Source organism: Alosa sapidissima, chromosome 13 (genome assembly GCF_018492685.1).
Source record: "Alosa sapidissima isolate fAloSap1 chromosome 13, fAloSap1.pri, whole genome shotgun sequence".
NCBI lineage: Eukaryota > Metazoa > Chordata > Actinopteri > Clupeiformes > Clupeidae > Alosa > Alosa sapidissima.
In genome coordinates, this window is record NC_055969.1 from 23,039,450 (window position 1) to 23,056,331 (window position 16,882).

At 41.1% G+C, this 16,882-nt stretch overlaps 1 protein-coding gene across 1 annotated transcript; it reads left to right on the plus strand.

Moving 5' to 3' along the window:
- The first annotated feature begins 1,560 nt into the window (after nt 1-1,560).
- Nucleotides 1,561-5,858, plus strand: sprn2 (shadow of prion protein 2). Its single transcript, XM_042058902.1, has 2 exons — nt 1,561-1,691; nt 4,860-5,858. Exon 2 carries the CDS (start codon nt 4,862-4,864, stop codon nt 5,336-5,338), a length of 477 nt encoding a protein of 158 aa, XP_041914836.1. The 5' UTR covers nt 1,561-1,691; nt 4,860-4,861; the 3' UTR covers nt 5,339-5,858.
- The last annotated feature ends 11,024 nt before the right edge of the window (nt 5,859-16,882 follow it).

The following is a 16,882-nucleotide window of genomic DNA, read 5'->3' on the forward strand; positions in this document are numbered from 1 at the left end:
TAAGCAGGATAACGGCCTTCGAGGTGTGTCCAGTTATACGGAATTAATGGACTCGGACCCTCCGCTGTGCGTCGGGGAGTTTTTTGCCCCTCGCCCTCGTCCATTAATTCCGTATAACAGGACACCTCGGCGGCCGTTATCCCTTACATAGTATAGTAAGGGATAACGGTAGGGATTATAGTAAGGGATAAGTATATACTCTTTTGATCATGTGAGGGAATCTGCATTTATCCCAATCCGTGAATTAGTGAAACACACTCAGCACACAGTGAACACACAGTGAGGTGAAGCAATCCCGGCGCAGTGAGCTGCCTGCAACAACAGCGGCGCTCGGGGAGCAGTGAGGGGTTAGATGCCTTGCTCAAGGGCACTTCAGCTGTGCCTACTGGTCGGGGTTCGAACTGGCAACCCTCCGGTTCCAAGTCCGAAGCACTAACCAGTAGGGTTAGGGTTAGGGTTAGGGTTAGCACTAACACACTAACCAGTAGGCCACGGCTGCCCCTACACATCTTAATGAAGCGGAAGTAGATTGGGAACAAAATAGAACGTTCAAGCATTGTTTTTGTTTATCTTGTTGAAACAGTCAATAGTGGAAGCTAATGGTTGCAGCAGACGCTGTGTGAACAGAGCGCTTCAGTCACGAGCCCGGTGTAGCCTCCCTGTTAGACCGTGATCTGACTCAGTATTTGTGCGTTTATGCAAACCTTCCCAAGGGAGTACAGGAAGTGCCTTATAAAGATGTACTCTTGCGCTCAGCAGGACTAATTATTGTGTTAAATGCAGTACTGATCTCTTCTGCAAGCAGTTGAATGTTCACAATTGAAATGTATGTATGTTCACTATCTTCAGTTTGAATGTCTGCTCACATTTTTCCTGGTAAGAGATGCATAAACTTCTATTTTTCTCTAATATGTATGGACTCAGTCAGTTGTTTTCGCGCCAGAAGAAGTGATGTGTTTGGTTGTGTGTGCACACGCGCTGGGAGAAACAATGTGTTTGGGTTGTGTGTGTGTGTGTGTGTGTATATATATATATATATATGTGTGTGTGTTTGTGTGTGTGTGTGTGCGCACGCACACACGCTGGGAGAAGCGGTGTGTTTGTGTGTGTTATGAAATGTTCATGAGCTGACTCAGGTCACTGTAGGTCACAGAACCATCTCCATGGATCCCCAGTTGCCATAACAACTCTGAGTAGGCAACAGGGTGCTGATGGCGCAGGCTGATTTCATTCAACCTGATGTGCGCTCACACACACACACACACACTCGCTCACAAAATCAGCTTCACACAACAAAGCCACCAAATAACATAACAGATGCTCCATGATATAGTTTTTGTGATGACAAATATTTGTCCAGTGGGGGATGCGGGGGGGGGGGGGGGGATGTTGTTAAACAAAAGAGTGGTTCGGATGAAAAACAGCCGGCCTGCTGGCTTTTAACCAACCCCAAAGCATGGGTGCCAAGGAGGCGGGGCTGAGCCCATGATTGGTTGCTGTGAGATGACTGACAGCAAGGGGTTGGACATTACAACGTAGCTCGATGAGAATGAGATTAGAGTAAGACCTGAAGCAACAGAGGGAAAAAAGCATTTACACACTCCTCTCACTCACTCACTAGCCAACACACACACACAAAGAGAGAGAGAGAGAGAGATCACTTACAGGAACAAAGCAGAGACGACAATTGGGTAAGGATGTTTATTTTATTACCACAGACAGTCTCTTATCTCATTGATCTTTCAGGTTTTCATTGGTTCACATTGGTTAAGTCTCTTTTTAAAACTAGTCTGCGTCAGAAACAGCATCATTGAAACAGTTTATCCATAAAAAAAATTATCTGTGGATCTGTTGATTTACAGTAGTTTATTTTTATTCACAGTGCTTATAGAACTCAACTCCTATGCTAGATAGATAGAGATAGATAGATACTTTATTGATCCCCATGGGGAAATTCAAGAATGAATGCTCAATATTTCTATGAAATTAATATTGATATTCACTGATTCAGACAACCACACATTGAAGACTTTAAATAATCCTAGTATTTAAAATCTATTAAATCAACTGTAGTCATTTAATCATGTCACCAATTCATTTTTACAGAGGCCTCTTGCTGTGATGTTTATTTTTGTTGTTATTTATTTTCTCCCAGTCCACATACCTTATGTTGTGGTGTGCAGTCGAGCGGGTGATTGGCTCTGAATGGACACCAGGCCGATAAGTGCACTGTAATTGTCTGATGATTGAGCGAGCGTTCGGGCTCTTTCCAGTGTTGGGTTGCATTGTCAGCTCACTGCGCTTTTGAGCAAACAGCCAGGCCGAATATTCTCCCAGCCCGAGAGCCTCAGGTGTGACCAGGCAAAATATTCTCCCAGCCTGAAAGAGCATCAGGTGTAACCAGGCATATGAACACTCCAGAGTCAAACTGATGCTTTCAGTTGATTTCGTGCTTGTGGGTGTGTAATTGAATGCTGGTTAACAGTCCTCTAATTAATAAGAATGTGCCTATGAATTACATGGTAAATTATAGTAGGTTTATACATGAGGGCCGTTAATATGGTATTAATATGGTTTTGCTTCTTTTAACTTGCATAAAACACTGTCCTGCGGCTGATACATATTGCGGCTAATACACTGACATTACTGTAGTGTTGGGTAATTACCACAGAGAACATGAGGGCAAATACAGAGTAACTAGACGTGAAATACTTACTGTATGTCTTGAGTCATTACCAGCTTAAACTGCTCACAACTACATGGTTATCAGTTTAGTTGATAGGTAAAAGCAGACATTTTTATTAGTATTTTACATGTAGTTTCGCTGCATTTAACTTTACATTACCCGTGGTAGTTACTGTTGGTAAAAATATAGCATACCAAACTGAGACACGACATTCACAAGTCATGGAGAAGTACAATCAAGATGCAGAGTTTAATGTGGCTGTATACAGGAGACAGGCACACACGAAGCACAATGCACTCCAGCATATGCGTCTCTGACTTGACACAGAATTATCCAGGGTGAAAGTACACAACAGCAAAGGATAGATAATCATACAGTAACAGTGGCAGAGCCAGGAGACATCCAGGTGACCCTTATCAATGACGCAAATGGCTTTTGGCGTAAACAGACAACAAGAAGGGATATCAACCCCTGGCGCCTTACATTATCCATGGTTAGGACAGATATCATGCAGGGTCATGAAGTAGGGGCATACTTTTAGTGTCAAAGTGACCTTGTAGTGAGAACTGTTGAACATTAAACCACATATTGGAATATTGGACATAATGCAGAACATTAAACCACATATTGGAATATTGGACCTAATGCTCTATTCAACTTTTATCTCAGTAATATACCGGTACAATACACCATGTATTTACTAGGTAATTTAGTAGTAATTAGGGGACAGTAAAAGGCAGGGTTATATAAGCTTAATGCCTATATAACTGATATCAAAGATTACACCGTCTTTGAACGCCTCCCTGCTTACACCAGAGCAGAGATGTAATACTCAGTGGTGTTGAGATTTGATCATGGAATTGAGTCGGTAAGGAGCATCCTACTGTGTAAATGCATCCTTTGATGGGCACAGAGCCTTAGTGGTGCCAGGCCCTCATGAATATGTGTTCAAATGTTGTTGTTGAAGATCACAGAATCACAAACACACACACACACACACACACACACAACACTTTGAGCAGAACACTTTGATAGAAGTAGCCATGGAGACAGCATTGGAAGAACCAAATCTGCCCCCCGCCCCCAAAAACAAGCACACACACACACACACACACACAAATCAAAATGCATTTCCAGACATTCTAAAATATTCCACTATTTATTTATGTTTTATCTCTTTTAATAGTTTCTAAAAAATTAGTTTTCTGAAAATATGTCCATTGCATATTGCATCAAATTACAACCTGGTTACTGGAAATCAGTGGGACTGATATCTTCCCACCACTTTCACTTTCACTGCCACATCACACACACACACACACACACACACACACACGCACACACACACACACACACACACACACACACACACACACACATACATACACACACTGACACACATATGAATGAACATGCCCCTTTGAACTTTAACTTGGATTGTCCTACGTAATTTAGAACGACCATTAACCGTATGTTATCTGCACACCTATGAAGTAGATCCATTTTTTGGCCGTATCACACTTGTATATTAATTCGCCAAACTCGTTGTGAAGTTTAAATGAACTGTCACGTTGCATCCGAGCTGTAAAATGCAGACGTTCAGAACATTGCAACATTGTAGCATATGACGGAGGTGGCTTTTAGCTAGATGGATGACAGCAGGCTAAGTAAAATAGCGATGTTTCAAAGCTAAAGTTCATCAGAATCTTAGGATACGCCCGCTTGACAACGGGAGAGATAGAACTAACGACTGGCCTTTGGCCGTAGCAACCATCCATTTAGAACTAGTAACGGCAGTTTGTCCTGTGAGTTGAGAAATTAGTTGATATGTGTCGGAAGAAATTAGTTCTACAAACAAGACAGTTTTAGCAATTAAAACGTTTAAATTGTAACAGGAAATGAACATAACGCAAGTGGCAACAGTGGAATAAGCGGGATAATGGACTCCACGGTGGTCTGTTCACAGAAGTTAATGCACTACGAGGTTTAGTCCGCTTCGCGTCGGGGCCGTTTTACAACCTCGACCGTGCATTAACTTCTGTGAACAGACCACCGTGTCGTCCATTATCCCTTACTTATTTGCACTTCTGCACACACACACACACACACTCCAGTATTGATGGTTGTTGTATTAATGAATATCCCTGCCTCTCTTGCCCCCTGTGCTATCCAGACATGCTGGTGCAGAGTAAACTGCCCCTCCTGTGGGCCTGCCTGCTGCTGACCACCACCCTCTGCCCCAGCACCCAGGGCAAGCGTGGAGGCGGCTTCCGGGGCAGGGGCAAAGGCGTGGGCATGGGCAGCAAGGTGCCCTCCTCCCAGAGCGGCGGCTCGTCCAAGCAGGGGCTGAAGCTGGCAGGCGCGGCGGCCGCCGGGGCGATCGGTGGGGCAGCCATCGGGTACGGACTCGGCTCGCTGGGCAAGAACCGCTACGGGCACGGCTACGGGCAAGGCTACGGGCAAGGCTACGGCTATGGCAACGGCTACGGGGAGGACCGGGGAGGGTATTCTGCAGAAGGCCCTGGGTTTAACAACCAGTCCAACTACCGGTACTACAGAGGGGCAGCTGGCGCCAGACCGGTGGCTTCCGTGCTGACCGCGCTGGTGCCGCTGGTACCGCTGGTTTTGGCGCAGTGGGCCGGAGTCGTGTAGTGGCGCGCTTCCCTTTGTGGGGTTTCTGGACACTAGCTGGACGGCTGATGCCTAACGCCCCCGCGGCCCACGCACCGCGGCCGCTCTCCTGATCCAGTCAGTCAGGGTGTCCGGAACCACCCAGAAGGGTTCGGCCTAGACGGCAGATGGGTCCAGGGCAGACATGGTCGCTTTAGAACCATTCCGGAACCATTCTAGAAGCACTCCGGAACCATCCCAGGCCAAACCAGATGAGAGCTATTTTGAAAGAGTGTGTGTATAGCAGTGCAGTGTGTGGATCACTGTCCCTCACTTGTTACTGGCATATCAGACAGAGAAAGAATAATACATGTAATGTGGTTAGAATATCTAATTACGTTAAAGACTGAATGTGTAGATTGCTTTCTGATTAAAACTGTTAAATATGTGTAATGTTGTGTTCTAGTGTGAAAGACTAAAGCAAACAAGCCTTGTATTTGTGGGAAAAAAAATAGCCTATTCTACAGCAATACAAAGAAATAAAATTGAATTTTATGCTGAATCTTGGAAAATTTCCTCTAACATTTATATTTGTCTCACTATATGAGACACTAACACTAACATGTTCAGAAAAATATTGCTATGAAGCTATTTAGCCGACTTTAGCGTATTTTGTTATTTGTATTTTGCAGAATTGGAACAAATAGAATGTAGTTTGTAACAAAATACTTTGAGGGATTGTATTTAGAGTATTTCAAATACTTAAATACTTAAGAAAAATCTGTCATTTTTTCTCTAATAAGCCAACATGTCATCACTCAGTTAAATATACTAACCATTACAATAAGCTATTCTTATCATAGTCCGGGAGCCAAAGGCCAGAATTATGGTGAACCTGGTTTTGTTGTTTTTTCTTTGTTGTTACCAGTTGCCTAGGGGTTACTCCATAAGAATAGGGTGGGTGCCCAATGATATCCCTTGGGCAGTTCCCTATATTCAGCTCTAAAGTTGACCTAAGTAGCGATTTATCCATACAAATACTAATTTCATTATTACCCTTTTGGAAGGACAGCGTAAAATGTAAACCCATTTTTCCTTTATCTTGCAGTATTGCCACATTCTGATCAACTTAAGTGTTAGATACAACTTTTCTCTTTTACGATCCCCTCTGGACATGGAAAAAATTAATAGAAGAGTCAACTGAGGGAGCCAAAATGGTCAACATGGGCTGTAAACCCAATTTTTTGTGCCACCAATTTCATGACAAGTTAAAAGCATTGAAAGTTAAAAAATTTAAAAATTAAAAATAAAAACTAACTTCAGGAGCTTGAATTGTCAGGTGTGTCAAGTCAAGTCTAAAATGTGAAAACAATACAGATAAGATACTGAGGGAGAACATTAGGACATGGACCCCATATGATTACCTTTGACCCCATGACCTTGAGTACCTAATAGCTGATTTGACATTTATGCCAGGGATAACATCCGCCGAGGTATGCAGAAATAATGGAGGAGACAGACGCAAAGAGCAAAGACTAACACCCCCCCCCCCCCCACACACACACACACACACACACTCAACTCTTTCACCAGCCACTATAGATATATAAAATGATTCAAATGTGTTTCTGTCTAACTACTATCCATGATTAAAATGTGCTACTGTCCAACTTGATCTAACTACTGTGTTGCCTACATAATCTGATTTTTATACAGATATGTAGGCTATATTTAACATTTAACATTTATTTTCTATTTGGTCTGTTATGAAATCCTGCATTGACCCATTTAAGCACAGCTCAGTTTACATGCATGCTTAGCATTTTGTGAAAAGAATCATTAAGGCTACATTGACAAACTCTTAACCGTGAGCTGCCTGTATATTCTCTGATTCTAATTACAGATATCTAGGAGATGTAAGCACAGCTCAGTTTTAAGAAATGCTTAAAGCCGAAAGACCATGTTGAATTTTGCTACAATTTATTTCAAAACCGGATTACTCTGGAACAGCTAACTATAGGCTACACGGGAATGCATTACACCAGTGTTACTCATTGCGCGGCTCGCGAGCCACATGCGGCTCGTCAAGCCGCATTGGTGACTCGTATGCAGCTTTGGCGAGATTTCGCCAAATTTAGTTTTACACATTTTGAGTAGACCTAAACTGTTCGCCAAAGGCCATCATCTTGATAAAAACAAAAGTAGGCTCTGATTTAGCCTAGTCTACTGTGTGACTTCAACGAGGTGATCTTTAGTTTCGTTCTGCTTACTGCCACTTGCAACGTCTTTGAATGCAGTCCGCTGCCCTGTTTACCGGCAATGCTACAGCGGACTTAAACTGCCACCTTGTGGCGATAAGTTGTAATACATTTCATGCATCTGCGTGTATCACGGAAAGCGTGAATGTGCTATGTGGCCGTTTCTAAATGGGACCCACTGTAGGCTATGTGGTAACACAGCCAATATATTTTTTCAAATGTGCTTCATAAACATACAATACTGCACTACAAAAACGCAAACATCTGAATTATACTTCTCCCTTCACCCAAATAATGAAGGGGAAAGGACGTTATTAAGCTGTATATATTTAGCTATATTGGCTGTGTTATTTCTTTTTTTGTGGGATATTTATTTATATGTATTTATATTAGAATGTATATTATATGTAGAAATGCACATTTGCAAAGGTGAGTTAGTATGTTGTCGTAAAAGTGGCTCTCTTTTTGATTTTGCACTGCCAATGTGTTACAATCTTGTGTAAAAAATAGTGAGGATCACTGCATTACACCTTTGTGTTCGGTAAGGTCTGCTGTTTATTCTAACTAATAATTATTAAATCTCTTGAAGTAATTTTTCTCGCAAACTGTTTATCACAGCAAATAGTGGCTAGCTAGCACCGTTTAAAAGCTGAGAAAAGGCTCTTTCATGTGACACATGTGTGATAAGTAGCCTACTTCTCGAGGAGTTCAACAGAGAAGAATGGGTGAATTTGGACGCACTTCATATGCCTTGTAGTGAAGTGAAGCTGAAGCGCTGCGCCATGCTGCGCAGGAGACTGCGGCTCACTGGGAGTTATTATAGGTAACTTCAAATCAGCGCGATTTACCCTTATAGGCTACAGCACATTACAAGATCTGTACAAGATGATCCGCAGCACTGAAGTGAGAAATGATTTAACTCTTTGTGCAGCGCATGTGAGCGCTGTGAGAGCGCTGTGAGAGCCCCCCCCCCCCATTTTAACTTGAATATTGGTGGGGACATTTCAGTGGTAATTTGACAATTGGTGTTAACACGTCCTTTGGCCCCCACGCAAATCTACGCCCATGTGGTGGGTAGTATGCCATGTCAGTGGTTCTCAACTGGTCTGGCTTTGGCTTATTCAGAATAGTAACCTACTTGCGTTTACTACTAAAATTATGTGTAACATGACCTGTCACATAAACATTGTCTATGTCCATGACAATGACTGATATGTATGTACGAATAAAGTTTATCAAAACTAGATGTACTAAAATATAAAGACTAGGTACAAAATATGACCGCCGCCCAGTCCAGCACATTTTTTCCACAAAATGAAATCACGCTGAAAGGCATATATGATTCTAACTGTCTCACTAAATTGCACTATCCACACTCAATTTTCACTGGTATCTGCTAGACAACAAGTACCAAAACATGATTAGTTCATAAATTTCACATGTAAAATTAATTTTATACAACCCCACCTCCATCTTGCCTGTTCATAATTCTGAGAAATTCTTGATTGTTTGTGTTATATTTATGTTATGTGTGTGTGTGTGTGTGTGTGTGTGTGTGTGTGTGTGTGTGTGTGTGTGTGTGCTTGTGTGTGTGCCTGCGTATGTGCCTGTGCATGCAAGGGTACATATGTCTACTGTGTGAGTATGTATGTATTTTTTTCCGTATGATTACTGTGAATGTATGTGTGTGTGTGTGGGTTAACATGACCCCTGGAGGCAATCATACGGAAAAAATGGTCATCCTAGGCCCTACAGTTCTCAAGATATTCACAGAGAACTGTGTCTGCCCTACCCTCCTTTCAGGGGGTCCAGTCCAGCGGGGGGGGGGGTACAGATCAAAACGAAAAATGACGGTTCCATGCTATCCATGTGGGGGTACATGCCCACCAAGTTTTGTGTACTCCGGTCTTTCAGTGTCCCGGGAATCCTTGTTGGTGTACGTCACTAAATGTACACATAAATTATTTTATTGTAAGGCCCCCCATGAACGAAAGCACACAAAACTTGGCATGCATTCGGAGGGTGTCATAATGATCCTACACTTTTCATTTCGTGCAGTTTTGACCTTGTCAGCCAGAGATATTGTGATGAAAACACCTATTTTTTTGCTTTTTAATTTTTAACTAGGTGACGCTATACATGAAATAAGTGGTAATGGGATGGGTTGACATGCCCCCTTAAGACAAACATACATAAAAAAGGTGGACCTCCTAGGCCCTACGGTTCTCGAGATATTCACAGAAAACTGTCTCCGGCCACCTACAGGCCAGTTGGTGTATAGTAACATAAATTAATTTATTGTGTGGCCCCCCATGAACGGAATTCCACAAAACTTGGCGTGCATACAGAGGGTGTCATAATGATCCTACACTTCCAATTTCGTGCAGTTTTGACTATGTTAGGTCACAGATACCTTCAATTACAACACCTCATTTTTACTTTTTTGTGTTTAACTAGGTGGCGCTATACATGAAATGAGTGGTTATGGACTGGGTTGACATGGCCCCTTGAGATCAACATACAAAAAAAAAATGGTCCTCCTAAACCCTACGGTTTTCGAGATATTCACAGAAAACTGTGTCTGCCCTACCCTCCTTTCGGGGGTCCAGTCCAGCGGGGGGGCTACAGATCAAAACGAAAAACGATGGTTCCATGCTATCCATGTGGGGTTACATGCCCACCAAGTTTCGTGTACCCCGGTCTTTCAGTGTCCCGGGAATCATTGACGGAAATTTGGGCATGCGAAAAAGAAAAAAAGAAAAAAAGAAAAAAATAATAAAGGTCCAATATCAGATCTGATAAGGTAGCATTTTAAATTGCCGATTTTTTTAATTTATTTTTAACCACAAGCTCTGCGACCCACCCAAACGGTTCTGCGACCAACTTTTGGGTCCCGGCCCACCAGTTAAGAAACACTGTGCTATGTTACAGTTGATTCCACTGTTGCGAAGTTTGCTTCTTGTCAGTTCAATCATCGATATGGGATGCTGTTTACATTTTTTTTACCAGATCTACTTCAAAGGAGCCCCAATGTACAGAATTAAAGGAACCGTATGTAAGAAATGTATTTCAATTAATCATAAAATGGCCCTGATATGTCACTAGACATTAAGAAATCATGTTCATTGCAGTTGCAGCCCTCAACTGATGTTGGTGTTTTATCATGTCATGTTGTGTTTTAGCCTGATGCGCCGCCCTCTACCTATCTACTAATCACAAAGTCAGTAGTGTTTCGGCACCCAGGTTGGCAACCTCGAGTCAGGGGGGAGAGGGAGGGGATACATACCTCTCTACAGTAATTTGAAAGTGATTGCAGTACCAGTTTTCTTTTTTAAAAAGTTGGTATACCATGATTATTGTGTGGATATTTTTGTATTTTCAAATGACTAATTACTTGTATTTTAATTAAAAAAAAATGACATCAGTACTTTGTATTTTATTTTGTTACATTTTATGAGCCAGTATTTTTAGTTTGTAACAAAATAGTTTTTGATGTATTTGTGCCCACCTCTGATTATGTTCATGGAGACATTTGCATGCTGTCAGTCATCAACAGCAAAAATAGCGTGGTAACTTTGAAAGTGTACAGAGAGGTTATAGGCTAACAAGACCTGCATCTGTAAGAAGAAAATTCCATGGCTTCCTGGTCAGGTACCATGAAATCAGTGGGCATGTTCAATCTTGCATCGCAACGCAGATCTGGCTGAATCTTCCAATACAAACATGCCTTACGTTTAGCTAGATCTGCGCATGATTCGATTGAACATATCCGCTGATTGACCTAAACTCATGCAAGTCAGACAGGGGAAGATACTATTGGAGAAAGGTTCCAGTGTGGGATGGCATAAAAGCAAAGAGTGTGTGTGTGTGAATGTACAGCACCACAGATACAGTCCAAATTTGTTTTGTTTGTTCAGATGCTCTGTGTTAAGAAAGTAATGGAGCTTCATGATAGTCAGAGTAAATTAACAACATTTTTGAGAGAAAATAATTGTCAATCGGTCAAATTTGACCGCAAACTCAAAAGTAGGTGAACTGTTTTACTGCTCCTTTCAGTGACCTCAAAAAAGGTCTAACAAAGTCTAGCAGAAGAGTTGTGGCTGACTTTGCTACATAGCCTCAAGCCCCTATCTCCACTGGTCTTATGTGCTTGCCAGCCACACTCTCGCTATCATGTCTGCATAGTGCATACTTTGATTTCTTCCTTTCAAAGGTTTCCTCAATCACATCTTCAAAAAGAATGGGCTCTATGCACTAGTTTACTTGAAGTTGGCAAATCAGTTTCCTGTTCATGGCTGTCAACAAGCACCTAAAGATGAGTAGTTGTACCAAAGTAAGTTTCAGTTGCGTAGTTGCTGCATGTCACTTATTCTAAAAAAAAAAGTATACGTTTTTTTTCCCCCCATGAGTTATGAAGCCAAAATGCCACCGCAAAACTGGAATCACCCAGATGCTCCATGATAGTTTTTGTGATGACAAATATACTGCTCAAAAAAACACTTACAGTTTTCCACAATTGTTAAAACACATTTTTTGAAACCTTCCACCCTTTTCTCCATTCTCAAACTACATTCACAGAATGTCTGACAGTTCTTGCAAAATAAAACACTCGCCTCAAAAGTTTTACTTGTGCTCAGAGCCAAACAGTGTCAGAGTACCGATCCAGTGTATGATTGAAGTGTTCCCTTTATTTTTTTGAGCAGTATATTTGCCCAGCGGGGGCTGCAGGTGGGGTTGGGGAGGGGGAGGTGCCTGCTCACTTTTAACCAAAGTGTGGGTGCCAAGGAGGCGGGGCTGAGCCTGTGATTGGTTGCTGTGAGATGACTGACAGCAAGGTGTTGAACATTACAACATAATTCCAACACACACTCACACACACACACACACACACACACAGACATCACTCACAGGAACAGAGCAGAGGCTACAGTCAGGTAAGGATGTTTATTTTATTACCACAGATCGTCTCTTATCCACTTGTTTAGTTTCTTTTTTAAACTAGTCTGCATCAGAAAGTGCATCATTGAAACAGTTTATCCATAATAAACTTATTTTGCATTATTGTATATATTGAGGATTGTGAAATTATTGTGGATTTTTGTAAATTGTTCTAAGAAAAGGCCAAATTAAATTGATCAAGATTCCATTTATAAAAGCAGTAAAATAGAAATATCCAAGGGAGGTGAATACTTTTTATAGGCACTGTAATTGAACAATGGTAACCCTTCGTTTTACAGTTCACTAATTACTACGAATTTACCTAGTAAATATATGGTAACTAGACAGTATTGGGTAATTATCACAAGTTAGGGTAAATACAGAGAAGTGAATCTGAGGAAGACTGCAAGGTCGAAACGTTATCTGCCAAATGAGAAAATAAAATCAAAAAAGAATACCAAGGAGTGTGCGAACTTTTTTCTCGATCTCACCGATCGTCAAGGTTTATTCGGGTACAAAAATTGCATAATTTTGTATTGTATTGTATAACTGCCAGCCAGCCAGGGTCATATGACCTATATTTCAAAGGAAAATTGGCTACAACACTGGCTACAACAATGTTCAAAGGTGTGTGTGTGTGTGTGTGTGTGTCTGTGTGTGTGTGTGTGTGTGTGTGTGTGGCAATGAAAGTGAAAGTGGGCGAGAAGATATCAGGCACACTGTGCACTTCCAGTGAATATGTAAACCAGGTTCTAGTGTGATGTTATGTATAATACATATAGGATTGAAAGACAGGGGGGCCTTAGCCCCCAGCAGTGTTCGAATTATACCGTGAGCTTCGGGGGGTATCACTATTTCGACTGGTGACGTCACTCTCCATTTTATATAGGCTTACACACATGATTCACACTTGTGGTTCACAGTCAATTTTCCTTCGAAATATAGGTCATATGACCATGGCTGGCTGGCCGACAAGTTAAAAGAAACTAATCATACTAGCAAGCACAATTTACCTTACACGTTATGGGAAGGGTTGGATTTGGGTAAACACTGTTTCAAGGTGCGCCCCGTGCGTAAAATTGCGCGCCGCAGTCAAATATTTTTTGGTATAACCGTCCAGTGCAAACATGGAAATGCATACAGAGCAATAGCACAGAAATGGCACATACAACTTAAATTTAAGACCCAGAATTGTTTACAGATGGGCCACAGAAAGTCTCCCGTTTAATAGCCAAGTTCACCTACACTGTAAAAAATTGCTGTAATTTTACAGTAAAATCTTACTGGAAATTACTGTATATTTAACTTTACAGTAAAATGATGTAATGTGCAATGCATTATGGGTTATCATACAGTTTACAGTCCAGCATTGCAAATTTACAATAAGACCAACGAGATTCCACAACATTTTCCCGTAATTTCCTGATTTGTCAGGCTTTGTTGGCTATATGAAAACGAATTGTAGGCCTAACCAGAATGTGTAGCCTATTTATGTATTGCTTTATTTTAATCATATTAAAACCACTATTTTGCCTGTTAATTTACCCCATGCATATTTAGCTTCAGTTTTTTTTTCTTTGCAGTGGTGTTTGGTGTAGGTGTAGCTTGTGACATATCAGGAGGAGGCTGGATGAAGAAATGGGTAGATCAGCCTAACGCAAACTGCATACAGGAAGCTCCAAAAGATATAGTGATGTTGTCTTTTTTAGTTTTGAATTGTAATACAAATGATTTGTAATGCATTTTTGCATTTTAAACTTCTGCTGATAATGAGTGAAAGAGTGCTTAGGGCTTTCTGCAATCAAATGCACTGCGTCGAGGTCGTCTTGACAACCTCATACATTGTTGCAAATTGAGCAGAAACCACAACCACTTTCCCACGGTAAGACTAACAGAAGACACTACGAACACGTTGTGGGTAGAAGAGGAAGACACTACAGCGGTTCACAAAGAGATGTATTAGTAAGTACATTTTCATGACCACAGCCATAAAAAACTTTTCAAACGTTTGCAGTAGTGGGCTATATCCTCGAAAACACAAAATCTGTTCAAATAAAGTGCCAGCTTGTAGGTTGAATGACGATAAATTCTAAATTCTTGATGGCGCTAAATTCTAGTTGTCTTTGCTGCTAGCTAGCATGGGAAAGCCACGCACTCATGGTATATTTAAAAAAAAAAAAAAATATATTAACATATTAGTAAAACTGTCAGCATTTCAGTGTTTTAAATCTAATTGCGGGTTTCGAACTGAAGCATTCGGTTGTTAGCCAAGGTTTGTGAAATGATAGGCTAGCTAGCACCTCTAACATATTAGGCTAGCATTACATATGATCTAACGTTAACGTTAGTGCCTTTCTAACACAACCGTTTGTTTCTGTTATTTTGCAGATTAACGTTAAATGGTTCGGTTCATCCTGAAACAAGCCGTGACAACCTTCCGTTCGTCCTGAAACAAGGTATGTTTCTTTGTAAGTTTTGTCAGCATGAGTTTAACAGCATACAGGGGTTTTGTAGACATACAAAGCAACATAAAAATACCCCAAACCAATCATTTACTTGTGGAGTTCCTGATTGTACACGGTCTTTCAGGAAATTTAGCGCTTGCAAGTCTCATATATACAGAGACCACAGGGACTATCATAGGATTACTAATGTTAGAGGTTTACAATTTAATTTATCAGACTCTATCACTTGCCACATTGAAGGTTGTCAGTCAGAGTTCCAAGACCTAAAAGGTCTCATTTCACATCTGAAGGGGCATATACAAGAGGGTAGAACAATTGGTTGTCCTTTTAGAGAATGTAGCAAAACATTCCATGTGAAATCCACATTTGCTTCTCATATATCTAGAACACATAAGAACACTTCAGCCGATCAACTTGTTACACTAGGGCCAGCCTTAGGTAGTGACCACACAGGTGAGACTAGTAGTCAGTCGTTTGACATTCACAATGATGGTGAAGAAAGCGAGTCAGGTGGGCAGCAGGATATATTTGATGTTGATGAAACACTCTACCTTAAAAATCTGGCACTGTTTTATTTGAAGCTTCAGGCTAAGCTGTTATTACCAGCTTCTGTAATTCAAACAATTTTTGAAGAATTCCAGGATGTTCATGATGTTGAACAATGCCATATGTTTGGAATATTAACTGAGAAGTTGACCTCGCTAGGCATGTCAGAAAGCACGATCAAACCAGTAATTGAAGAACTTAAAACAGAAAGTCTGCTAACACGCTTTAACTGCCTTTTCAAAACAGATCAACGGCGTAAGACCATCTTTAAAAACAGTTTCCAATATGTTGAACCATTACGAGTATATCTAGGTTTAACTGATGCAGGAAAAGTAGCCTATGCCCAATATGTTCCAATACAAGAAACACTTCTTGCTCTCTTTAAAAATGAGTCTATGAAGCAACAGTATGATGAAGTGCGTAATCGTGTGACTAATGGTGGTGTTATGCAGGACATTTGGGATGGAGAGGTTGTGTCCAAACACTTTTTATTCCAGTCTGACAGGTCATCTTTAGCTTTAATACTCTATCAAGATTCATTTGAGGTGGTGAATCCACTGGGATCAGGGAAAAAAAAGCACAAGGTGCTAGCTGTGTACCTAACCCTGGGTAATATTTCGCCATGGTACAGATCAAATATTGATCATATGCAGCTTGTTCTTTTGTGTAGAGAACAGGACTTCAAGACATTTGGACAGGAGTTAGTCTTCAGTCCTTTGATAAAGGATCTGAACAACTTGGAAGATAATGGCATTGTGAAAGATGGCAGTGTTCTTAGAGGTGGTCTGTGTGCCATAGCTGGAGACAATCTGGGCTCTCATAACATTGGAGGCTTTGTAGAAAATTTCAGTCGAAGTGAATATTTTTGTCGGTTCTGTGATATTAGCAGAAATGAATTTGAATCAAACCCTTTGTCAACTGCTACCTCCAGAACTGTTGAGAATTATCAAGAAACTCTGCAAAACTTTCAAAACAGAGAAAGAACTGACAAGAACAATGAAAAGGGTATCAAATATGATTCAATTTTTAATCAGCTTCAGTACTTTCATGTGTGTCTGCCTGGATTGCCGCCTTGCTTGGGTCATGATCTCTTTGAGGGTGTTGTTTCCTTTGATATGGCATTGTTGATTAATCATTTTACCCATTTAGAGTTAAACAGGGCAATTGATCACTTGCAGTTTCTTGGTAATGACGCTAATGATAAGCCACCAGAAATAAATTCAGGCAATGAAAAATTATCCGGACATGCTGTCCAGAACTGGTGCCTTTTAAGAGTGCTACCTTTGCTAGTGGGGAACAAATTACAGAGCCTGGCCGAGAGTAAGATATGGCATCTGGTTCTGCTCCTTCGAAAAATTGTTGCATACATATGTGCTCCT

Excerpts from the sequence above, each read along its gene's own strand:
- sprn2 (XM_042058902.1), top strand. The coding sequence starts at position 4,862 with ATGCTGGTGCAGAGTAAACTGCCCCTCCTGTGGGCCTGCCTGCTGCTG.